The 26,987-nt window shown below is 40.8% G+C and overlaps 1 protein-coding gene across 1 annotated transcript; it reads right to left on the bottom strand.

Annotated features, from left to right (window-relative positions):
* Positions 1-1,617: 1,617 nt before the first annotated feature.
* Positions 1,618-26,698, bottom strand: DNASE2B (deoxyribonuclease 2 beta). The gene is made up of 6 exons (XM_020988802.2): positions 26,394-26,698; positions 20,922-21,099; positions 12,708-12,789; positions 10,428-10,589; positions 7,052-7,249; positions 1,618-5,861 (listed from the first exon to the last, which is right to left on the bottom strand). The coding sequence occupies exons 1-6, from the start codon at positions 26,543-26,545 to the stop codon at positions 5,524-5,526; spliced, it is 1,110 nt and encodes a 369-aa protein (XP_020844461.1). The 5' UTR covers positions 26,546-26,698; the 3' UTR covers positions 1,618-5,523.
* Positions 26,699-26,987: the final 289 nt, after the last annotated feature.

Genomic DNA, 26,987 nt, shown 5'->3' with positions numbered 1-26,987 from the left:
AAGAGGAAAAATAAATAGCAAAAACCCCTTTCTCTCTCTGGAAGGCTAGGTGGCCTCATGCCAAGGTGTAACCCAACAGGACCAGGAATATGTCTGTGTGTATTTGTATGTCTGTTGCTAATCATTCTAGTGAGTGGGGGGAAAAAAAGTAGGTGTTGAGTTTTTAAAAAGAGTCATGTTGCTCAGAATCTGGTACTTATGCATCCATGTCTTCTAGATGGGTGCTAAGAATCAGTCTCCATTTATATGAGTCATTTTTGATTGGTGTACAGATTTGACAAGGGTAGGTATTTTCCCCAAAGTCCACATACTTTCAATCCTTTTAAAGTGCCCCTCTCCATCTCTCTTGAGCAAAGTTGTCTGTTTATTACATGGGGTTCGGGCCAACAACAGATTGTTCACTTGCTTATAAAAGGCCCACAAGGAAGCCAGTCATGCCCCTGAATCACTTCCCAAAAGAGAGCTGCTAAGAGTATTCATTGATCATTGCCATAGCTATGAATCATAGGACAGCATGTGTAGTATACACATCTCTCAGCTGTTCGCCAAGCTTACAGTACTTTCTCACCTCATCTCTTCCTCAAAGAATTCCTTGTCTTCTTCAAAGCTCTTCTCAAGCATGACCATCTACATGAGGTTTTTCCTGTTCCATAACCCCTACCTGTTAACATGCCTCCCATCCCAATTACCTTGTATTTATTTTCTATAAACTGATAACATGTAGGTGTTGTCTCCCTTCAATAGATATATTATTTGATGGCAGGAACAGTTCCATTTTTTGTCTTTTTAACACCAGAGCTTGGCACAATGCCTGACACATAGAAGGTAATAAATGCTTGTTAATTGGTCAATATAAAGAAATAATGATCAGTAGCATCATCTTTGAAAATAAAGGACTTTGAAATAGCTATTATTCCTCAAAATCATACAGACATAGAAAGTTAAATAGTGAAGTAATATGATTTTTTAAAAAAAGACATATTTTAGAATTTGCATATCCAAATGAATGATGTCTCCTTTGAAGCAGTCATCTAAGGAGGTGATAAACTTGTATTGATGATGCTATGACTCAAGATATTTTTTCCAGTTCTTCTTTTGGAATTGCCTTCATAGTCTGTGGCACATCTTTTCAGATAACCTTGATGGTAGCAAAGGCTTTGAGGATGGATTTGACTTTTGGAAATAGTACAAAGTCATTTGGAATCAAATTTGTTGAATCAGATGGTTGAAAATCTGAGTAATACTGTTTGGGGTCAACTCATAAAGTCTATTTTGATTAAATCTATTAGTGGTCAGCTAGGTAGCACAGTGGGTAGAGCACTGGACTTGGAGTTAGGGAGACATGTTCATGAGTTCAAATCTGGCTTAGACACTCACCAGCTGTGTGACCCTCATACTTTGCTTGTCCCAGTTTCCTCACCTATAAAATGAACTGGAGAGGAAAATGGCAAACCACTCTAGTATCCCTATCAAGAAAACCACAAATGGGGTCATGAAGAGTTGGGCACAACTGAAAAATGACTGAATGACAACAACAAATTAGCCACCAAGAGTAAATGAAAATATATTTGAATTTTCACCAATATGTTTAAATTTAATACAACTCACAGCAGAGAGGCAGGCTTAGCCAACATTTTATTTTACTGGTACTTGAAATTAACTTTAGCTAACAAAGTATTAATTTTCACAACAGAAGCTTAAACTAAACCCTGATTTGTAAATTTGCTGATTATTCTTCTCTGCTGTTCCCTGTTGGTATTTGGCCATTTTAAAAAAAGAACTCAAAGTACATTCACAGTTTTATCTCATCTTATCTTCACAATAATTCAAAAAGTTCCAAGATCAGTACTAGCATCTAACTGCATATATAGAAAAGCTGAAAAACAAAGATGTAAAGTGATTTTCCCAAGGTCATACAGCAAGTCAGGAGCAGAGCAGAATCAACTCACAAATACCTGTTTTTTCTATCTATAAAAGGTGAGTAGACTAGGAATAATGTCTCAGTTCTCTAGACGCTCTTGAATCAAGGTGACAAGACAACTTAGTAAAATCACTAAAGTTAATAAATTTTTTGATTATTGTTAGCTCTGGAGAACATTTTAGAAATATCTTTCATGTTGGTTAGAGCAACGTTAACTAACTCAAGGACGATTGGGACTAGGCCCAATGTGGTGGCATAAAAGGGTGCTATTTCCCTTTCCTTGTGAAGCAGCTGCGTGTACCCCCCACTCTGTACCCAACCCCACCCCATCAGGATCCTGTAACCTTCACGCTCTACTGGTGGGGCTGCTTTCTGGAGTTAGAGTGTGTCACTTGGCTTGGACACTTGGAATCAATATGGGAGGGAGGAGAGGAATTAACAGGCATAAGGCCTTCAACAATCCCTGACACCCCACCCCAAACATATGCACTCATTTGTTAAATGTGGCATAGTAATATTTGCATTGCATTATTGCTGTTTGGGAAGTAGATGCTTTTGTAGTACAAGCTTAAAGTGACCTTCCCTTAGCTAGTACCCAATGTTTAACTCTAGTTCTTGGGGAAAAGATAGGCAGCAAAGAGATACATACAATATATGGGTTACTGGAAAGGGGATACTCAGTCTCATCAGTGAAAGCCAATGTTCTCATACATTACAGATGGATCTTGTAGGCTTTAGATCATCTTCATATATATATACATATATATATACACACACACACACACACACACACACACACACATATATATATATATATATATATATATATATATATATATATATATATACAAATACATATATATTTGAGAAATGGCGAAACTGAGGCACAGAGTGGTGACTCAACATACCCAATATTATACTGCTAGCTTGGGCTGGTAATGGGACTAAGGCTTGGGACAACTGGATTGTAATCTTAGCTCTGTCACTGTCAATGATCCTAGCCCCAAACAAATGTCCTTGTGAGGCAACTGTTGAAGGCTGCCTTGTCTTTGGTTGTTTTTATTTCTGAATTGTAAGCAGGAGCAGGGCCTTGAACACAGTAGACATGCATTAAATACTTGTCTGCTGAATGAAAGTGGATGAATGACCAAGTATTGTGTAGGCAGATGGTTATTTCTTACAGGGTTTGAAAAGAGTCTGCAATAAAGAACTTCGTCTCTTAGGAGGAAAGAAATTGAAGCTGGCAAGAGAAGTATCTATTCCTAATTGCTCATTGTGATAGGGCATCTAATGGAATGGACAACTGCTGTGCGAAGGTGACCCTGAGCTTTCAAAGCCTTTGCTGGCATAGTGCAAAGTCTACCAAGTCCCACCAAGCTGGATGGGCTTCAAACATGGGCCCAGTAATAATGACAGGGACTGTCTGATTAAACATTCTAACATCCCTGGGGTATGTAGGACCTATAGAATTCATTAAGCCTCAAAGCAGGACTTAATTTAAACTATCCCATTCAGAAAGGTATCTTTTAGCTTTATCAGCCTCCAGGGAAAGAGACTCTCCAGTCTCACTGCCATTGCTACCTAATCAACTACAATCCAAAGCAGTATGTGATTCCGTTGAAAGAGTGGTGGGTAGGGAGCAGGGAAATTTCTATGTGTAAGTTAGAAAAGGAAAATGTAGAAGTGAGGGGAAAAGAAATAGGTAGGACTGAGGAAATCAGGAAAGAGGAAAAGGGAGGTATAGAAGGGAAAGAAGAGAAAAGGAGAAGGGGAGGGAAGAAGAAAGAGAAGAAGAAGAGTATAGGAGGGAGGGAGGAAGGCAAGAAGGGGATGGGGGAAAGTTGCTGAATCATACTAAAGTTCTCTCCATCCTGACCAGATCCTTGTTGCTATAATCCCTGGACTTCCAGGCCACCATATTTCCTTTTCAACATTTTAAGTTCATAGTCATGTTTTATACTCCTACCCTCTAAGCACTCTGGCCTCCCATTTCCTCATCTGCCTCAACTCCCTCCTCCCTCCTCAATCTCCCTCCAATGCAGCCCAACCAGGAATGTAGCCCAACCTTAGATCTAAACTACTGAATTTTCCCCAAGTGCCAAAGTTCTTATTTATAATCTGACATTAGTATTCCTTAGTACTTTCAATATTTCAAAATCTTTTCCATTTGTTCACTCATTTGTGTTCATAGAGCTCTCAGTGATGATAAATCCTTGCCAAATTATTGGGGTGTGATAAAGAAGATGAAAACAAATGCTATTTTCAAATACTCATGAATTCTTATTTGTAATAATGGAAGAAATACCCTCAATAACAAGTAGTCTCACTAAAGACAAAGAAAAATAATCCAGTTTCTATTTGTCCTTGGATATGTCTGTCATTCTACTTTAGCCATCAAGAGGAGTTGAGGTGGGGCAGGGGGAGAGGGGAGAGGAGGGAGCAAAAATTTAGGATTCTGTAGTGAGTCCATACAATTAGAAATTTAGAACCTTCACATCATCTAGCACAACCCTATCATTTTACAAGTGAAAAGACAAGTAGTTTGCCTGAGGCCACACAGAACCTATGGGGCATAACTTTTCTTTACAATCACTAGTGTTTATATAGCCCTTTAAGTTTTGAAAAGTGCTTTACAATAGTATCATATTTTATCCTTACAACAACCCTGGAAGGCAGGTGGGTGTTAATATTCCCATTTTACAGATGAGGAAACAGCAGCAGAGATGAACTTGCCCAGGATCACACAGCCAGTGTGTCTGAGGCTGGAGTAGAACTCAGGTCTTCCCATCTCCAGGTCCGGTGCTCTACCTACTATACCATCTATCTACCTCTCAGCTCCATTACTCTTTCTACTAAACTGTCCTCTTAGTTGGTGATAAGCAGCCAAAGAGTAAAGATGAGAAGAGTTGAACCTAAGAGTAGCTTGTTAGCCTGGACCACAAGGCTGAGTTCTGTATTGTGCAGACAGACCAGGTGATTGTTCGTTGAGGATTGAACTGGCCAAAAGGTCTAGCTGATAGAATTTGCTTTAGGACCTATTAGATGTGGTCGTGCAAGTGGGTACTGATGAGGCCAGAACATGGATACCTCGATAAATTCAGGATGATTCTGAAGACAGAAACCTGGAGACTCAGATCAGGAAAGGTATTTCCCTTTTTTTTGTGTGTGTGTGTGTATTTTCCTTTTGACAATTGGGTTAGCAATGGAGCAGATAGGTTTTTCTAGACCATGGTCATTGGGTCATAGCTTTCCTATTTACCTGTCCATCCTCTAGTGGAGACATTAAGGAGAAGTGAGTTATCCCAAAAAGCAATAAAAGGATCTGGTTAATTAGAACACTGGATAATCAGATAAATTATTGAGACTTGACTTCCTCTCATAGTGAACTGTTTGTTTTTCTACATTTTAAATTACATGTAATAATGTAAAATAGCAAAATGAGCTTTTTTGGCAAGTGATATGTTGGAGATATTGAGGAAATAATATTTTAATTGATAGTTTTATAGTAAAGAGGTATCCTCCTAGACTCTTAGAGTATAAGGCATGGATAAATCATAAGGATGGTAGGAATCCCCATAAGTCTGCCATGCTCTAACCTTTGATTAAGACTGATTGCAATTCTGGTAGTGCAGAACCAAACCTCTAAATGCGAGGTAGATGTACTTATTTTGAGTACAGATGAATCCTCCTCCTCTCCGAGTCTGGAATGGGCTTCGGTTCAGGTCTCCAATGCATGTCCAGTGTTTCTTGTAGTATCTTTGGGAAATACACCATTTGGCATGATCATAGTAGGAGCTAAAAGTAGACTGTCCTGGGATTCTAATTTCTTTGATGTTATAGACATGGTATGAAAGAGAACAGTTGGATGGAAGCTTAGGTTGCCAAGTTTCTACAAGCAAATTAGTCTGCAACTGTTGAGCCATCCAAGCCACATAGACATCTATGAGTTAGAAGAAGAAAGAAAAATGAAACTGAAATTTCCAACCTCAGATAATAGCCTAAGGAATAATTTCATAGACTGAAAATAAAGAATGGGATACATTTTTCCAACACTCCTCTCCCTGGGATGCAGTTCACATAATGTAGTTGAAAACATGTTCAACATTATAGAAAAAAAAATGGAGAGGAAGGCACAGAGCCTGCCCCAAAGAGATCTTTGGAAGTAATTGTAGTCAACATTTATTCAGCACTCTAAAGTTTGCCAAGTGCCTCACAAATGTTATCTCATTTTATCCTCATAATAACTCAGGGAAGTAGGTGCTATTATTATCCTTGCTTTACAGATGAGGGAACTAAGGCAGAGGTTGTGACTTGTCCAGTGTCACACAGCTAGTTAAGTGTCTGAGGCTGGATTTGAACTCATGTCTTCCTCACTCCAGTTGTAGTGCTCTTTCCACTTTGGCACCTAACTACCTCTGTACCACCTTGAGAATAGTCATTAGGCAATAGACCGCTTGCTGGGGAAGAGGTAAAACAAGTTTGCTTATTCCTTTCTCATCTCTGCCTTTTAAAATCACAAGCTCCCTTCAATTCTTAGCTCAGATGCTATTGCCTGTCTGTTAGTTAGTCAACTAGCATTTATTAAGCACCTACTATGTGCCAGGCACAAGGTCTTTCCTCATTCCTCAAATTGCTTGTGTTCTACTTCCTCATTGAAATTGCTTTGTATTTCTCTTGTTTCCATTTTGTCTGTGTACATGTTGGAGCTCCCCAATAGAAAGAAACACCTTGAGGGCACAGGCTGTTTCATTTTCTGTCTCGACATCTCTAGTGCTTAGTAACACGCTTTGCACATAGAAGAAACTTCATAAATGCTAACTGAATTATGCCAGCATAGTGAGTTTGGGTCATGGATTGGCATCATCATACAAACCAAATGATTCAAAAGTAGCTGAAGATGAAACTGAGATCTTTTGCCCCTGATAAAAATCTTCCAGCGAGGAGATTCAATCCAGACCCTCCAAAGTACAACTCTGATTCCCCTTGGCATCTCCTCTTCCATCTTGTTCTCCCTACCCAGTGACTCCCTTAGCTTAAGCAGCTTAGTAGAAAAATGTCTCTGACTCAACCCAAATGAGTCTAACCCACCAAAGCTAGTGTATATCCTTCTTCTGTGATCAATTTCCTTACCATCAATCAAGTAAGGTGATTTTGCAAAGTGGAGGAAGTTTTGGCCTCGGATGGACTGAAGTCTGGAGAGGCGCTGGCGAGGAATCCTGGGGAGTGGAGAGCCGACACACATTTTGGGCAGATAGGTGAGCACAGGGTGAAAGATGGCAGGGATGGAGCAGCTATAGACATTTGGAATGCAGCTTAATAGCTGGGAATCTGGGGAGGGTAATAGGAAAAAAAAACAATTAAGAATCTTGTCATGAATTTTAAAAGGCCAGCTTATTTGGCTTTCAGTACTTTTCTCTACCCTCCACTTCTCAGTAGCCATCAGAAGGAACTTTTTATCTAATCCAATTAAAGAACTGATTAGTTTTGGTGTAACTAATCAAGCCTAAATGACACAGAAGTAAGATTGATTGGAAGCCATTGTCAGTGAGGGAAATTTAAGAATGTAAGACTTCGATCTAGGAGGGAACTTGGCTTGGTTATTGTTGTTCCTTCTTGTCTGACTCTTTGTTACCCCTTTTGGGGTTTTCTTGGCAAAGATGCTAGAATGGTTCGTATTTCCTTCCCCAGCTCATTTGACAGTGAGGAAACTGAGGTAAATAGAGTTAAATGGCTTGCCCGGGGTCACATAGCTAGGAAGTGTATGAGGCAGGATCTGAACTCAGGTCTCCCTGACTCCAAGCTGGGCACTCTATCCAGCAGCCAGGAGGGAACTTAGAGATCAATTATTTTTACTTTCTCCTTTTACGGTTATGGAAACTGAGGTCCACAAAAGTTAATGGATTTGTCCAAAAGGCAAAGATGAAATTTAAATCCAGCTTTTCTCCAAATCCAGTGCTCTTTCCCATTTGTAGGCAATATATGGGACTTGGAGTCAGAAAGACCTGGGTCTACATCCTGCCTCAGACAATTCTGTCTAACGGACCACGGATAACTCACATGAGTTTCCTTATCTGTCAAACTACCAGGATACTGACCTCAAATGAGATAACAGAGGTAAAGCACTTCATAACCATTAAAATGAAATATAAATGCTAGTTATTATTATTGTAGGGGAGGTATTCTAATCCTGTTTATACATCTAACCACTGAGGATAAGTCTCTTCTCACTTTCTGTTTCTGTTATGTTAATTAACAGGAGGAGACAAGGGAATAATCAGCTTTCAATATGATCTTGCTATATTACCGCAGAAACTAAGTAGAAATCACTGTAGCGTCAGCTATAGACATTTACAAATTCAAAAAACTCCAAGGGAGTAAAATCCTGACATTCTGGGCCCATAGAATCAGAGCTGCAAGGGTTTTTAGAATTCTTCTCTTTTTCAAGACGAGAGAACAGAAGCCGGCGCAGTGGTTGGAACAGCTGGGGTCTGAGCTCAGTGCCTTTGACTCTAAATTCAACAATCTATCTGTGGCACCCTGCTGCATCTCCCATGCAGCACACTACATTGCTCTGCAGAGCTCCCTACTGGGGCAGCGTAGGGGGTGGGAGAGGGAGAGACAGACAGACAGAGACAGAGGGAGATGGAGAAGGAGAAAGACAGAGAGATAGAGACAGAGACAGAGAGAGACAGAGGGAAAGGGAGAGAGAGGAAAGAGAGGGAGAAAAGACAGAGAAAGACAGAGAGAGACAAAGAGAAATGAGACAGAGAGAAAGACAGAGACAGAGAGAAGAGAGGAGAGACAGAGACATAGAGACACAGAAAGAAGAGAGACACACAGAGACAGAGAAAGGAAACGAGGTAGCTGCAAAGAGAGAAGTATCCCTTCAGGGAAGGAGAAAGAGAGAGGAAGAGACAGGCAGAAAGAGAGAGAGGATAGAGATGGCGAGATATTGGAAATAGATGATGGAGATAGAGGTGATAGAGCTAGATGATGGATGGATAGATGGTAAATAGATACAGAATGATTTTCCTTAGATGTCTCTAAGGAGACATCTGGAACATCCATAAAGGAGACTGCTGGTATATCATGACGGTAAAAAAAATCATCTTATTTTAAAAGTGAAAATGATCCTAGAAATAATGTAGTCCAACACCCTCATTTTATGGATATGTAAAGACACAAATGAATCCATAATTTTGTCACTGTGGGGAGCTCCCTGGTATGGGAAACTTCTCACCAACACAGATCACAACCCATCAATGACTCACCAGGTGAGTCTGGAGGCTCATAGACATGCAGTAAGCATGCAGAGGGCAGGGCTGGTGTGCCAGTCAGCACACTCTGGCAGAATGGGCACTGCCACATCTCCTTTCCCTGAGAGAAGCAAAAGTCCACAGTGTACTCTACTTCCCCTGGGACAGGCTGGAAGGAATGCATTCCAAAGGTCTGGAAGCTCACCAGTCCTATGCATGTAGAAATTAAATGACTTACCCAAAGTCTCACTGTGAATATGAGAAGCAGAATTTGAATTCAGGTCAATGCCTAACTCCAACACTAGCATTCTACCCATCTTACCTAGCTGCTCCATTTTAAAGATAAGCAGACTAAACCTCTGAGAAGTTAGGTTATGTGTCCAGTGTCACAATAATAACCAACCCTTTTAATGCTTTAAGGTTTACAATGCATTTTACATACATTAGGTTATTTGATTCTCAAGAATGATCCCACTAAAGATGTACCCCAGATTTTATTCTCCCCATTTCACAGATGAAGAAACTGAGATTTAGACAGTTTAAGTGACTTCCCCATTGTTACATAGTAAATAAGCATCAGAGCCACACTTTGGACTTCTACCCTGCCTGTGCTACCACCCCCACTCCCCTTTCAGCTTCCTTTTGTGTTTTGTCTTCCCTCATTAGAATGTAAGCTCCTTGAAGGCAGGGATCAGATTTCTTTCTGCTTGTATTTGTATTCCATTGCTTGGCACACAGTGCTCAGTAAATGCTTGTGGACAGACTGACTAATTGAGGAGTGATTTGAACCCAGGTCTCTCTGACTTCCAGTTCATTCATTGCTCTTTCTATTGCTTCTTCCAAGTCTTGTTCCCTTTCTAAGATGTTAGGGGCACTACCAAAGGCATGTGTATATTAGTGACATTTTATTAGGAATCCAACTCACTTTTCTCTTTCTTCTTTTCCCCCTATTATTTCCCCTCAAGATGTTATTTTTCGGAGCAGAAGTCAATCATAGATCCTACTTTCATTTCAGGATCCCTTAAGTCAAAGGAAGGTAACACTTCCCAGTTGTATTAACTTTAAAGAAGAATTTAGGGCCTGAGGTTCCTAGGCAGGTCATATTTTCTTCTTCTTTTCTTTAGAGCCTGACTGCCATAAAATTACAAAGTTAATTTCCCCCAGAAAATAACATACTTGAACCAGTTGGATGGAAACCTATCCCAGAGAAGTATCTTATCCACATCAGAACCCACTATGCCCTGTATTACCTATTTCCACAAATTGGCTGTAGTTATAAGTTACGCAGATACCAATTTGTCCGTATTTCTTCCCAGTAGATGGATAGCTATAGTCTTCTTCAGGGAAAGAAGGAAACCTGGGAATTGTGTGAATCAGCCAGAATCCTTGTGATTTATCCCAAAGCAAGAAACCTGTCAAAGATAAGGTTAATAGAGATAAATTAGGAAACCCAAGTTCTCGTTCTCTCTCTCTCTCTCTCTCTCTCTCTCTCTCTCTCTCTCTCTCTCTCTCTCTCTCTCTCTCTCTCTCTCTCTCTCTGTTTTTCCCTTTGATGATCTGCCTCTGTCTCTATTTCTCTGCCTCTCTAGGTGTTTGTCTCTCTTTCTTTTAAAAACACACCGCGAAGCTGTAAAACTCAAACTATGCTGATTATAGACCAACCTCGTTTCAGCTTTAGGTTAATGGTTCATGGCGATAATAAGTACTCCTCCCTCCCCTTTAGTACTGTTTGTCAAAAAAGAGCACGTGATGTGTTTGTAGGTTTCAAAAAAGAATCTATGCTTGAATCCCTTTGCCTATAATTTAGCCAGTAACTCCCCCCCCCCCCCCCCCGAAGGAAGGTGGCCAGCCTCCCTAAGAAGAGTTAAAAGGATTCCCATGTTGAAGCCACAGGGAGGGTTTGTTTTGGTAGAATGCAGTTTGCTAACTTGGAATTTGACCTCATAAAAGGAAAGGAAGCTTAAGCAAGTGTCTTCCCTGCCCAATTGTTTCCAAAAGCCTGAGAAAAAGCCAAAGGGAATGTGTTTCCAAAGGAAAATTATATGGAAAAAAGGGTTCTAAGCAATTTGTCTATGTGTTTGTACCTAAAGATAATTAAACACATGTGTGGGGTAGGAGGAGTTGCCCAATCGTGCCAAGACACAAAAGGAGGCACAAAAGGTGAATCGTGAGTAGGACTAAGTGCTCCATCCAAGTGAATTATCTATACATAAAATCTCCAGAAAGAAAATCAGGAAAATCCGAGAAAGAAGACCATGGACCTCTTTCCACCATCTTATGAGACATAAGGCTTTCCACAGAAGTGTGAAAAAGCCCTTCTGTGTTAATAAGTGCATGTCAGTGTTTTGTTTTGTTTTTGTTTTTATATGATTTGAGCTATTACTCTCACAACGAAATGGGCAGACAATCATAATGCATTCATGTTCGCTTTAATAGAATAATGGAAGCTTGCCTACTTGTATACCAGTAACTCAATTTCAGGGTGGCACATTGGCAAGAGGGAAAAAGTGGATCAAGGAAGCAACCTGGCTGGTGGAGGGTTCTGAGTCTCTGTCATATGAGGATAGGTGGAAGACATTGAGGTTGTTTAGCCTGGAGAAGACCCAGGGGGGACATGATAGCTATCTTCAAATATGAGGAGCTCTGCCATGTAGAAGAGAGGTAAGACTTGCCTCGCTTGGCCTCAGAGGGTGGAATGAGCAGTTATGGGTGGAAGTTACAAAGAAGAAAATTTAGGCTCAATGTTAGAAAAGTCTTCCTAATAATTAGAGCTGTTCAAAAGTGGAATGGGCTGCTTCAGGAGAGGAGTGGGCTCTCCCTCTTTGAGAGTCTTCAAGCAGGCACCAGTTGGCTTCTTATTGGATATGTTCTAGCAAGGATTTATCTTATGTACCATTTGGACTAGATGGCTCCTAGGGTCCCTTCCTACTCTCAAATTCTGTGATTCTGCAGACTATGGGTGGATATAGACTGACTATGGAAGACCACATAGAGCAGCGGAAAGAGAGCTAGATTTAGAGATGGTTCTGCCATGTGCTACCTGTGACTTCTCCTTGCCGGACCTCAGTTTCCTCATTTGCAAAGTGAAGGGTTGGAAGCATATTGACCTCTGAGGCTCTTTCTAGCTCTAAATCTCTCTTATGGCTTGTGTGGAAATGGAAAATGTTTGGCCAGATACCCAAATGAATATTGCATAATGAAGCTGGCTACCTCCCAATAGGAGCCTCCCCCTTGATGGAATGTGCTGCCTTGCCCAGGCATCATCACCTCTTGGCACACATGTCATTGCACCTGGGGGTAGGGTCTCTCTGTTTGACCATCTGCCTCACTCCCCTTCCTGCCACCCCTCTCCAGATGGGCAGCTGTTGCTTTATCCCCCCAGAAGGCTGCTGGGTTTGAAATTGTTAGCATAGGTCTTTGAGTTCTCAGGGGGAAGGTGTTCTATGAATCTCAAAGGGTAGATAAATAAATAAGCTTGTGGGTGAGTTTCATCTCTGACAGAAGACACAGACTTGGGGCCCTTGTCGTACCTTTTGCATGCCCTTGCTTCCAGCTACCATCCACAGAGTGAGGGACATTGTCATTATATATCAGGTAGGCAGTGCTATTGTTCTGCAGAAACACATTATATATCTTTTTAAGACAGTCAATCTTCCGTGGCCCAGCAGACAGCTCTGCTACCTACGTGGTTTGGAATGCAGAGTTTTCCTGAACACTCTAGAGATTTCATCCTTGCCCTTAAGAGTCGGCTGGTGTAGCAATAAGAGCTTTTTACAGTCTTCTGGAGAAGGCCAAAGGAAGCCATCCTGACTCTGCCCTTCCAGGACCTTGCTATAGTGGAGGGTGAAGGCTTGGGGCAGTGGGGGCAGTGCCGGGCTTGGAGCCAATCAGTCACCAGGCATTTACTGAGCTCTTACTATAGGCCAGTTTGCTGTGCTATGTGCCAGGGATAGAAAGAAAAAGCAAAAATAGTGCCTGTCTTTAATCAATCAATAAGTAGTCATTCAATAAACATTCATAAAGTGCCAAATGCTTTACAAATATTATTTCATTTGATTCTCGCAATAATCCTGAGAGTTAGGCGCTATTATTAAAATCTCTATTTTACAGTTGAGGAAACTGAGGCAGACAGTGGTTATGTAACTTGCTCGTAGTCACACTGCTAGTAAGCCTCTGAGGCTAGATTTGAACTCTGATCTTTCTGATTCTAGACCCAGAAATCGGCTATCATTATTATTGTTGTCTTTGTTGCTTGTTGTTATTTTAATAGGCAGCAATGAGGATGGAGAGCATTCCAGGCATGTGGGACAGCCAACGCAAATCACAAGAGGCAGGAAATAGAGCCTCGTATATAAGGAACAGAACTAGATCATTATCAAAGTATTCAGGTCTGGTCTTAACCGCTTACTAGTTGTATGACTGTGGGTGAGTCACCTTTTTTTCAACCTCAGTTTCCTCATTTATAAAAAAGTGGTACTAATAATAGCACCAGCCTTATAGGTTTCAGTGAGGATAAAATGAGATAATACATGTGAAGCGCTATGCAAGCGTACTGTATAAATGTTAGCTCTTTGATCATTATAGTTGTCATCAAGCGGTTTGACTGCTTTACACCATGATAGACGAGGGAGGGATTCTTCCTCTCACTCTTTTCTCTGTTTGTTTCTGTTTCTGTTTTTGTTTTGTTTGAGACTGATTTGTCATCGAGCAATCAGAGCATACAATAAAGTCGTGGCTAAATATTTGTTCCGGAAACAAAGCAGGCAGAACCGGCCAGGATGATGCCTGGGCTTTTCCCACTGATAATATGGGTTTGCTATGAATAGAGCTTGGAGATGGAGCTAATCATCAATGTATCATTACTTTTGTACAACTGCTTTCTCTGGGCTATTATATACTACTGCACTGGCCCTTGCCCTTTCTCTGATGTCACCTTGGAGAACTGTACTGGTGCTTTCTCTATACCAAATGGGGAATCCTCATTAGGTATTCCTTTAACCAATTCAGTTTGTAAACATCAGTCAAAACATCTGTGGTTTGGGCCAATCCAAACCAGTGCAATCCAATCCAATCCAATCCAGTCCAATCCAATCCAGTCCAATCCAATCCAATCCAGTCCAATCCAATCCAGTCCAATCCAATCCAATCCAATCCAATCCAATCCAGTCCAATCCAATCCAATCCAATCCAATCCAATCCAGTCCAATCCAATCCAGTCCAATCCAATCCAGTCCAATCCAATCCAATCCAGTCCAATCCAATCCAGTCCAATCCAATCCAATCCAATCCAATCCAGTCCAATCTAATCCAATCCAATCCAATCCAATCCAGTCCAATCCAATCCAATCCAATCCAATCCAGTCCAGTCCAATCCAATCCAATCCAATCCAATCCAGTCCAATCCAATCCAATCCAACCCAAATTCCATAAGCACTTATCAAGCATCTACTGTGTGCCAGGCACTGTTCTAAGTGCTGAAGATACAAAGTCAGGACAAAAAGTAGTTCTTGCCCTCAAGGACCTTACATCCTACTGGAAGAAGTGAGATTTGCCATACATAAATGGGTAAGTTTATAGATGAGAAGGGAAAAAGCACATACAACAAGTAGGGAGAAAAGAAAAGGATCAAAGCTTTAGAACTGGAAGGGGCCTTAGAAATCATCAAATCAATCTCACTCTACAGATGAGGAAACTGAGGCAGACAGAGATTAAGTAAGTTACTTGGGGTCACAAAACTAGAAAGTATATGAAGTAGGATTTGAACTCAGTTCTTCCTGACCTTAAAACCAGCACTCTATCCATTGAATCATCTAGCTGCCTCTACTGTGAATTTTCCACCCTCAGTGAGACTCAAATCCATGAAGCCTGACTTAGGAGGCCATTGCCTTATCCATTTCCTGTAGGAAGTTGAGGTATTCAGAGCACTGTTAGGGGCTGGTATGTATGTATGGAAGGGAATAGTTCTTGCCTTCCTGCAGTTTAATAGCAGGATAAGACTAGTAGAATAACTAGATAACTAAATTATGTGGTAAATGCATTTGAGACATAATACAGAGGGCTTTGTAGTATCGTGGGTTCATCCCAGGGAGGAAAAATGGGGAAGAGCCTGAAGCTGCCATCCCAACACCCATACCCATAGGTGCTGCCCAGGCCGATTTCCATGGATTCCCCATAAGATAGCTTTCCTAAATGGGGTTGTTTCAGGAAGAATGGTGAGTATCCTCAGGGAACAGGTTGAGCTTTAAAAGATGGGCAAAAATTCAACAGGCAAAATGGGGAAGAGAGAATGCTTTTGCATCTTGTTAAGAGGCCATCACAATCAGCCAGGGAATGGTAATGAGGACCTGTCCTTAAGGTGATGGCTCTCAATATAGATACTGGATGGAACGCCACCCCATAAAGCATTTCCCTTTGAGATGGGAGCATTTCTCCTAAACTCTCTTTTCAGTTCATTTTTCGTTGGCTTATCACCTTTTTTAGCTTGATATTTTCCTGCCTAGAAAAACAGCGAAATTGTATGCATAGCATTTCATTTCCTTGCGTGAATCTTCCCATTAAATAAATACCACCGCATTCTCAAAACATCCAGGGGAGTCTCTAAGGTCAAGTTCGTGAGGCCGTGATTCTGAGAACTGTTCCTTGCCATGTTTCAGGGATTTTTATCTTATATTTTTTTAAATTCTGTTTCAAACAGCACTGACTTTCAGGTAGGCACCAGTGATGTGTTTTTTGATATGACTAACAAAGATGATTTCCATAAATCTTTCTTATGGGCAGCTCCCTGCCTAATGACTCAAAAGAATAATGACTAAAAGCCCTGCTTTCATCTTGTGAAGTAGAGAGGTAGGAAGGATGCAATTGTTGCCCAATTTACCAGAACAGTTTAATTTCTTTACAAAATCCAACTTCTCTCTTTCATTAAGGCAAAGGATCTATCCTCTTTTGTGTCATGGGCCCCTTTGGCACCCCTCTAATGAAGCTTATGGACCCCTTCTTTTATTGAAATACAGTTACCAAAATATTTTTAAAAGGTCATAGACCACAGGTCAAGAATCCTTGCTTTAGGGAATATCTATTTTGATAAAGTAGACTATAACAGAAGCTTGGGGGTCTTTGTGATAGAATGTAATCTCTTTGAGGGCAGGGATGATTTCATTTTTGTCTTTGTGTCCTCAACATCTTGCACAGTGTCTGACACATAGAAGATACTTAACAAATGTTTATTGACTGATTGATTCACAAGCTGAGTTGTTTCCCCCACAGTTATCTCTAATACAATGGAATTCAATAAATATTTTTTAAGTGGAGGCAGCATTGCACAGAGGGCAGAGTGAAGACTGGGTTCAAATCCCACCTTAGACACATTCCTTATATGATCATGGACAAGCCACTTCTTCTCTTTGGGCCTAGTTTTTTTTTTAATCTATAAAATGAAAAGGTTGAACTAGATGAACTCTAATGTCCTTTCTACCTATAATTCTATGACCATTAGGAACAAAGATATGCCAGGCACTAGGATCATTATCATCATCATCACCACCACCATCATTACCATCATCATCACCATCACCATCATCATCATCATCATCTACTTCTCTAGACCTAATATTCTATGATCCTAAAGGCACACGATATGGCAAGCAATGGGATAGCTACTGGGGTCTACAAAAGCAAAAATGAGGCACTCTCCATCCTTAAGGTCCCTCCATGATGTTCACCCATGTCTTCCTGGGATAGTTGGCTGGGTGGGAATGTGTTCAAAAGAGCCAGAAAGTTATATTTGGTGTGGAAAGTCAAGAGACTTGGAATGAAGGATGTTGCTTCTTATGGTTGATCTAAAGGCGTTACACTAAGAAGAAGGATTCCCCAAAGAAGGACTCAGGCTTGGCATCCTAGCTTCCAAGGGCCGTCCTGGTGACAGGTGAGCCTCAGGTGAATTGATCAAACTCACACAGAGCACACTGTCCTGGGTAAACATGGATATTTTCTTTAGTTATTGTATTTCATAGTGTTTTCTGTGCATTGGCCAAAGGATGCTGAGGCAGAGTTCCGTGTTCCTGATCCCAGGATATATGATTGTGTGCCACAGAATAGCAGTTGACTTATGGTTGGCTTCTTCATTTCTGGTTGGAGGCCAAGCTTTTGTCACTGAGCAGCAGGTGGTGAATAGGAACATTTGGAGGCAGGCCACCCTGGGGCAGCAGCTTGACTTAAGAATCAACCACCTATGTCCACAGAGTTTGTACACAAATTCCTACAGCAGGGAGATCATAACTTTTTTGTGTCATGGGCTCCTCTGGCAAAAGCTGCCAACCCCTTCTCAGGATAATATTTTTAAATGCTAAAAATAAAATACCTAGGATTATAAACCAATTATATTGAAATAAAGATATCAAAATATTTTTAAAAATTTATGGACCCCAAGTTAAGCACCACTGCCTAGAGAGATAGTGTCAGTTTAATTGAATATAAGCCTCTTGAGGGCAAGGACTGTTTCATTTTGGTTTTGCGTCTCCTAGCGCCTAGCACAGCACCTTGCATATAGGATGTGCTTAAGAAATAAATGCTTGTTGAATGGAGTAAAATAGAATTTGTTAGGTCAATGTCAGGGTCCCCTGTCCTCTGAGTTGCCACTAGGGTAGCACTGATTTGACGAAAGAGAGAGAAGAGGGAATGCCTTAAAATGAGTACCTCTTACAGGTACTCAGTGACCTGTCACTGGCTTTGTGACATATTCATCACTGCCATTCTTTGTGCTCCAGACCTCAGGCAGATGCCCAAGATGGCCCAGCACCAAAAAGAATTATGTTGGGCAGCTAGGTGGCACAGTGGATAGAGTACCAGCCCTGAAGTCAAGAGGACCTGAGTTCAAATCTGGCCTCAGACCAAACACTTGACACTTACTAGCTGTGTGACCCTGGGCAAGTCACTTAACCCCAATTGCCTAAAATATATATCTGTATCTATATAAATATACATGTAGATATATTTCTATAGCCCCTTTTGAGACTGGAACTATGATTTCATTGGTGTAGAGAACTCCTGGGTAAGAAAACTTCCTGTAGCAATGCAGATAGATACCTATTCTACACCGATAGTTTTTGTTGTTCAGGAGCATTGAGAGGTTAAGAGACTAGTGTCACATTCATTGGTTTAGTAAGTATCAGAGGTGAGACTTGAACCCAGAATCAAGGAATCACAGAATCTGAGAGTTGGAAGGGTCCTAAGGAGCTATCTAGCTCCAACCTATACACAAAAGGCATCCCTAATATAATCTAGATCTTCCAGACTGAGACCAACTCTCTAGTCATTATATCATGTTCGCCTCTCATATATATCCACTCATCCAAACCCTTTAAGGTTTACAGAGTGCAGTCATCAAAATCTTGTAAAGTAGGCAGTTTAAAGACGATTATTCTCATTTTACAAATGAGGAAGCTAAGTCTCAGAAATGATGTGACATGATCATCCCGGCTGTTTAGCTTGTGAGGGTCAGAGCCAAGACTAAAGCCCACGCCATCAAGATCAATTCTCTTTGCAAGACAGCAAGTGGCTAAAGATTCCCCTGGAAGACACACACATATAATGAGTGGTACACAAATTGGAGACTTAGAGAGAAGAAGGCTCAGGAACACCTGAATGCAGCAGCCAGGCTGCTCTGTCACAACAAAGTCCTCCCCTTTCTCTCATCCTCCAAAACTTGTACAAAATCAAAATCATGAAAGCTAGTCTCAAACACTATCACTGAATGTCCTGCTAGCCTTCGCTCTTATGTACTGGTGTAGGTCATCAGAACATGAGAGAGAAGCTGCTGCAACCAGGGTAGTTGAATGAAGTTGCTACCCCCCCCCCCCCCCCCCCGCCCCGTGCTTTGTTGTGCTAACACAAAATGATTAGAGCATCATACTTACAAATCTGAGGTGACAAATTCAATCTTCATTTTGGCAACTTTGGTTCATTCATTTCTACAGTTCATTAACCCACTGTCTTGCCATACTAAAAATGCATAATTAACAATAACTAGCATTTATATAGTGCTTTAAGGTTTGCAAAATGCCATAATAATAACAATAATTAACATTTATATAGTGCTAATTATGTGCAAGGCACAATGCTAAACACCTTGCAATTATTATCTCATTTTATCCTCATAAAAACCCTGGGAGGTAGATGCTATTATTATCTTTATTTTACAGATGAGGAAACCGATGCAACAAAGGTTATGTAATTTGCCCAGGGTCATACAACTGGTAAATATATGAGGTTGGATTTGAACTCAGGTCTTTCTGACTCCAGGCCCACTATTCTGTCCTCTGTTCTACCTGGCTTTACAGATTTTAACTGATTTGATCCTTAAAACAGCCCTGGGAGATAGGTGCTATTATTATCTCCATTTTACAGATAGGGAAACTGAGGCTACTAGAAGTTAAGTGAGTTGCTCAGGTTCACACAGCTAGTATGTGTCAGAGGCAGGATTCAAACTCAGATCGTCCTGACTCCAAGTTCTGCACTATATACACCAAATAACTTCTATATAAGAAAGTGACCCCGAGAGGGTTCGTGAATGAGTTATACCATAGTCGTTACCACTGATGAAGAAACAACCCATGGTTCATTAATAATCATGTTATTAATGGAGGCTCAGTCTTGTAGTTTTATATTTGTGTTTAAGGAGTATTTTTCTTCTGTTTCTACTAGGAAAATGTCACATAACAAATACAAACTGAATAGTAATAGCTTTGCCAGAAGACTGGCTTACTTAGAGAATTGTTTCAACCCATGCCAAGGGATGCCATTGACAGAGGGTTGAATCTGACTAAACCTAGCCTTGCTATGCAGTGTGACAATCCAGTCCTTAAGGTCTTGAGCCAATGTGGCCTCAAGAGTCGTCCTTGGCCCTTCTCGTCTTCTCTCTGGTTTTCAGAGGTTTGTACACAGCTGCCTCCTTTGTATCTCTGACTTAAATTGATCTCGATTCTTGTACAAACCAGGCTAGTCTCATACTACTCTCCATCATGTACTCTGCATTCTAACCACACTGGGCTACTTCCTACCCTCTCTTCTTTCCCAGTCCTTTCTCACTTTGCTGCCACCACTTCCTGGGCTTAGAATGTGCCTCTACCTTGCTGAAATTATTCTCTTCCTACAAAACCCACCTCAACTTCCACTTTAACCAGAAAAGCTGTCCCTGATGATTGATCCCTGCAACTAAATAGGGGTTCCTTCCACTATGACACATTAGCTCCTTCTCTGAAATTTATAATCTTGGAGAGTTGCCTAGGGAACTGAAGATCTGCCCATGGACACCAAGCCAAAGTCAGAGAAAGGATTTGATCCTAGGCCTTCTTTCTTCCAAGGCCAGGTTTTTATCTACTAAACCAAACAAACTTTCTCTACCCAAGTGAACTTGGGCAAATCACATAACTCTTCTGAGGCTCAGTTTCATCATTGGACTGGATGGTTTCTGAAGTCCCTTGTAGCTCTGGATCTATCATCCTGTGACCCCAAATTTTGCCCCTCCATGTGCTGTAGGACTCTTACGAACCCCCATCTTTTTTGCCAGAGAATAGATCATAAGCCTTCTGAAGACATGGTGTGATTTCATCTTGCATCCCCACCACCTGGCACAGCGCCTAGCATTTAAAAAAGCTGAGTGAATGAATGATCCCAAGCCCCAAGGGTACTTGTTTTGATTCCTCTTTTATCATCATCATCTTACAAGATCACGTCCAAGCTTGGCTTACCTTGGCTTCCCATGCTTCATAAAGCTGCTGTAATGTTCTTCCTAAGACACTCTGGGTCATATTGACTAGACTCTCACTCCTCTGCCACCTTCTAGTGGTAGCATCCAGGTACATGTACTCTAAACCACTCCATTCACTCTTCTGTTTTCTATTCTGGGGTAACTTGTAAAAAACAAACCTGCAAAAGGAAAGGATCCGAGGTTCAACTCAGATGCTCCCTCCTCTGTAGCCCTGCCTTCTCACACTTGAAAATATTCTATCACTCTCAAATTTTTCTTAGAGTTCTTTGTCTGACTCTTTTATTGGTGGAAGAGGCAGGATGGAATAATGGATAGAGTATTGGACTGGGAGTCAAGAGAACTTGGGTTCAAATACAGCTATAAATACCAACTGTATGACTCTGGGCAATTAACTTAACCTCCCTCAGACTCAGTCTCCTCTTCTGCAAAATGGAGGGGAATAATAACACCTACTTCACAGGGTTGTTTTGAGGGTCAACCTAGATACTTCATGTAAGTTTTCAGTCGTGTCCAACTCTTTGTGACTCCTTTTTGGGGTTTTCTTGGCAAAGAGACTGGAGTGGTTTGACACTTCCTTCTCATTTTACAGAAATGGAAACTGTGGCAAACAGGGTTAAGTGACTTGCGCAGGGTCACACAACTAGTAAGTTTCTGAGACAAGATTTGAACTCAGGAAGATGAGTCTTCCTGATTCCAGGCCTGGCATTCTATCCACTATATCATCTTCCATAAACCTTAAAAGTTATATGTGTTAGATATTATTACAATTACCATATATCATACTTAACTGTGTATATATCAATCAGTCCATCGATAAGCATTTATCAAGCACCTACTATGTGCCGGGCCCTATGTTAAGTACTTTACAAGTATTTTTTTCATTTGACCCTCACAGCAACCCTGGGTGGTAGGTGCTATTATTATTTCCATTTGATAGTTGAGGAAATTGAGGCAAAGATATTAAGTGATTTGTACATGCTTACCTAGCTAGGCTCACCTAGCCAGATTTGAACTCAGGTCTTCCTGACTCCAGGCCCAGCACTCTATCTACATCATTCTATTAAACAGGTGAACAAAATACCTGGAGGTGTGCTAGAGCCTGCCCTGCTCAGCAAGAGCTGATTGTTAAATTTTTAGTGTAAGCATATATACCTTGGAAATCAGCAAACACTATGAGCAGGGATTGATTTATTTATTGACTGCTTTAACTTTAGAAAGTGATAGAGAAATGTTAATAATTCATATTAAAATTTAAAAAAATTGAATGTGTTTTCAGGGAGCCAGTTGCTAAACATTTACCAGCATAGCCCTCAAAATATCTGATTTTTGTCATTGAATAAAAGTATGAGGAGATAAGCTTGGGCAGTGAGGTGGTGCCATAGTGCATAGAGCATTGGGCTTTGAATCAGGGAGACTCAATTTAAATTCAGCCTCAGACACTTATTAGCTCTGTGACCCTGGGCAAGTCACTTAGCCCTGTTTGCCTCAGTTGCTGATCTGCAAAATGATCTGGAGAAGGAAATGCAAACCACTCCAGTATCTTTGCCAAGAAAACCCCAAATGTGGTCACAAAAAGTCAGATGTTACTGAAATGAATGAACGACTTAAGCTCATCTTACCTCTTCCAGTAGCAGACAAGTCCACAAGATAGACAAGCAGCTCATCCTATTTAGACATGATTTTGATCTCCTTTTCTAGGTCTGTATATTTTGAAAGCTTTTCACTACATGTAGTTTAGATGTCATCACTGTTGGTTGTAGAGACATCCATTAAGAATATTCTCAACTTTTTATGGGTCAATGTCATGCCCATGATTGTGAGCAACAGTTTGGCCTATAATGGTGCTCCCATTTGGTGCACCTAGTGGAATTTATTTGTTGAGTTCACTAGGATATGATAATAGCTAATATTTATGAAATGCTTTAAGGTTTGCAAAGCACTGTATATGTACTGTTTTATTGGATTGTAATTGGCTAGTGTTTGACTGTAAATGACAAATGGAGCATCAGTTATTTAAAGGCTTCTGACCAAAGGGACAGAAATAAGCAATGTTCTTTCTAGATGCTAAGGTCTCTTCTAGTAGAGGGGAGAGCAGGCCCCTCAGGGCTTCTTTTTAATTAGCCTCATCAAAAGATATAAAATATGATGGCTTCCCCACCTTATGCCTACAATCTATCCTTACTCTCCTCCACACCCATATTACCAAATTCTGTCACTCCCTACTCTCTCACATAGGCAATAATGTTCTTTTTTTTTGCCCCAGGTCCCAATCCCTAACTCTTTGTAGTATCTACCTCTACCCCCCTCCCTCAGCCATTTTAAGGTTAACTTGAGTGTATGATATTATCCAGGAGTCCAGCAGGACTTCTCTGTGTCTCCTAGGTACTGCTGTTTTCCCTTACCAAGTTTCAGCTGCAGAATGTGCACAGCAAGGAGGGCCAGAAGGAAGACGCTGTCTCCACACCCTCCTTCCTTACCACAACAGCTGTACCTTATGAGGGCTGATGGCCTGAGTATGCTGAAGAATGATAGCAGCAAGTCTTTACAAGGGTCAACACTTTGGCATTCAACTTTTTAAAAATTAAATTAAGTGTTATTTATTTTTCAGTTAAAAAGCATTTATTTTTTCTCCCTGCTACCTCTCCCCTCCCTGAAAAAAAAAAGACAATCAAACCTTTCTAACAAATGCACCTCATTAAGCATTCCCAGATTGACCGTGTCCCAAAATACATCTTATTCTGCATATTGAGTCTATCACCCCTCTGTCAGGAAGTGGGCAATATTCTTCATTACTGGCCATCTCAAATCAATAATGGAACACAACTGGAAAGATTGTGTTTCCCTACCTCATAAACTTATCTCCTCCTTCCTGGAGGCAGGGAGGACTATGGGACCTAAGAGAAACAGACTTCTGGCCTAATTCCAATGTCACTGTGCCTGCATGTTGAGTTCCTTAGCAATTGAGAAAACTCACTTCATGGATCTAACATCAAGGGTGTTTGACCCAGGCAGTTAGGTGGTAAAGTTAGTAGAGCATTGGCCCTGGAGTCAGGAGGACCTGAGTTCAAATTTGGTCTCAGACACACAATACTTACTAGCTCTGTGACCCTAGGCAAGTCATTGAACCCTGATTGCCTCACCAAAAAAAAAAAAGTTTGACTTGGGTTCCATGATTTTTTTAAAAAATTTTGAGAACTATTGAGTATAATTGGTTTCCTTTGTAATCCTACGAATTTTATTTTATGCATTGAAAAACATTATTTTGAGAAGTACTCTGTAGGCTTCTCCAGTCTTCCAAAGGGATCTATGACACACAAAAGCTAAAAACCCTTACTGGAGGTAAATGTCTGCCTCCCTATACCCTGCAAATTTGCTCAGAGTAGCCCAGGTATACCCAAATGCTCAAAGATATTCCAACTACTTCAAGGTCTGTCAGCAAGCCCTGATTCCTACGCCCGAAAAATGGAGCTTCCTAAAGACCCCGTGCGTACAAAGGGAGGAAGGATTGCTTTTCATTTTGGAAAGAATTTCTGAAACTCTCCCCACCCCCAACGTCTTCTCCCCTCAAAATAGAGCTTGTCCAAGGTAAACAGTTCAGTGGAAAGAACACCAGACTGGAGTCAGAACACTTGTTCCAAAAGTCAAATCATGCCTCTGTTACTTATGATCTGTGCAACTGTGGGCAAATCAAACCTCTCTGGGGTTCAGGTTCCTCAAATGTAACATGCATAGGCTGGACTTGGTGATATCTAAGTTTCTTTCCTGCTCTAAAGCCATGATGTTGTGAGCAATAATCTAGGGAGCTGAGAATCTGATAACTCGCCGTGTTTTACTGGAATTGGGACCAACTGGTAGGTATTGAGATCAGAGCAGCTGGACACTGGAGAAAGAAGAGAAGGAGAAGTGAAGTTTTTGCCCCCCAACTTTGATGCCTGTTAATTCTATTGCTCTATTAAATTATACCCTTCTGTAGGCACGTATGTTGCCTAAGCAGACCTTCCCCTAGAAAGAATCTGAAAGCAGGTTTCTGCCCTATCAGAATCTCTCTTAGCCCATGGACATCTCATTCTTGGATGTTTGTCTATTGTGCATTTAACCAAGGGCAAGACAGGAAAATTTGACATCTTTGCATTGGAATTTTTTTTTCACTTTTTTTTCACATTCACTTTTGCCCGTGGGAATGAAAAAGGTGAATTTTAAATTAGTGCCACTTCACATAAATCAAATGACTGGGCCAAGAGTCAAGATCATGGATATAGAGCTGAAGGTTCTTTAGGGATCTTCTAGTCCAGGGATTCTAAACGTTTTTGTTTGTTTCCTGGATCCTTTCGGGCAGTCTGATGAAGCCTAGGGACTCCTCAGAATCGTGGTTTTAAATGTATAGAATAATATACATAGAATGACAAAGGAAACCTATCATATTGGAAGAGTTATCAAACTATTAAAAAAATTTTTAAAAAAGCTTCATGGACACCAGATTAAGAATCCTTGTTTTAGTACTCTAGTAGCTAATGCATGGAGTGTCTGGTACATTGTTGATACTTAATTAATGACTTTTTAATAATAATAATAATAATAGCTAATATTTAAATAAGGTTTGCAAGGTGCTTTACATACATTATTTTATATAATTATCTGGGTTCAAATATTACTTTGTATACATTCCCCCTTTAACCTTGGGTAAATAATAATAATCTTTCTTGGCCTTAACTCTTCATCTGTAAAAAAATAAAAGGATTAGCCTCGATGTTTTCTAAGGTCCCTTTCAACTCTCAATCTATTATCCTTTGAACCATCAGCCTGTTTACTCTCAATTAGAAAGTGTCAAAGAGTGATCAGAGCTTTCTGAGAATCTGTGGTGATTTCGCAATCTGAACTAAGCAATGCTATAATATCCTATCACCTTGGAACTTCATCTGGTCAATGACACGTCATTCAGCTTCAGTGGCTGCTCTTATAGACCAAGGTTATTCAAATAGTGCACTACTGAGTGGGTCACAATGTTGATTTTTCCCATTCTTCTTGGGAAAAGCCATTTTCCATACTGAGAGGAAAACTGCCTTTCTCTATCTTCCTCAGATTTCTTGAATGGGAGCCTGGAAGCCCCCTGGTGAGGAAACAAGGAAAAATCTTAATACACCTATCTGGGCATCTCATTACATTTCTCAGCCACCTATGAGAGGTTTAGACCAAGATCATAAATTGCAGAGTTGGTCCTACATGAGATTCTTTGTGACAAGGGGAAGCAATTCTCTCCTATCCCCATCCATTCCTGTTCAGTGTAAAAAAAAAATCAATGCAGGTGAACCCTTTGTCCTTTGGAGGGTAGGGTGGAGGATGGAAGAAAGAGGAGAGAATGGATCCCAAGAATTCCACAGTCAATCCTTTCATCTGCCTGTCAGCCCAGTGCATTTTATTTGCAAAAGCCAGTCTATGAATTTTCTTTACCTACCAATCTACAGCGTCACCATCTTCATTTCTGCAAGAAATTCGAGCTGCCCCCAGGGGAACGCAGGAGCTCAGAAAGAGCACAGTGAGGCCCACGCTTAATAATCTCGCTGTCATTTTCTGTCTGCCTCCTCTAGGAAATGCCAGAAAGGACATCTTTTAAAAAAGATGACTGGGTGTCTAAAATGTATTTCTTCCGAGACACGTCAACTCCACTTTTTGATTCAGTTTCGTCATGCAGACCAGGATCCCTGCCCTTTCAGAATGGGCTGGATTTGGGAGAATTATGTGCTTCCACCACAAGTGCAGTCAAAGTGACTTAGGATGTGATTTTCCTGGGTTGTTTGCCTGCCTTGAAAAGTCATCAAAAAGCTTTGATAACAGGGGAAATATAGTTAACCCTTGAGGGCAAATTTTCTGCAGTGTGGAGGATCAGAAAGAACCTTTCAAGCCAAGAAATATATATTGAGTCAGTATTCCTTTCCTGGTTCTTCCCCCACCCTCCCATCCCCAACCTGGTCTGAACCCGTTTTTTATGAGGGACATAATGTACATTCATAGGTACACAGATGCCTCACCAGATGTCAAATGATAATTT

This window comes from Phascolarctos cinereus, unplaced genomic scaffold (genome assembly GCF_003287225.1).
Source record: "Phascolarctos cinereus isolate Bilbo 61053 unplaced genomic scaffold, phaCin_HiC Scaffold_5;HRSCAF=322, whole genome shotgun sequence".
Lineage (NCBI taxonomy): Eukaryota > Metazoa > Chordata > Mammalia > Diprotodontia > Phascolarctidae > Phascolarctos > Phascolarctos cinereus.
This window is presented reverse-complemented; position numbering and strand designations above follow the sequence as displayed.

Coding starts and splice junctions, on each gene's coding strand:
- DNASE2B (XM_020988802.2), bottom strand. CDS start 26,545: ATGTCCTTTCTGGCATTTCCTAGAGGAGGCAGACAGAAAATGACAGCG. Junction 21,100..26,393: donor GATGGTGACGCTGTAGATTG/GTAGGTAAAGAA, acceptor TTCCTTTTGCAG/GTTTGTTTTTTACAAGTTAC. Junction 5,862..7,051: donor ATCACCTTACTTGATTGATG/GTAAGGAAATTG, acceptor TCTAACTCATAG/ATGTCTATGTGGCTTGGATG.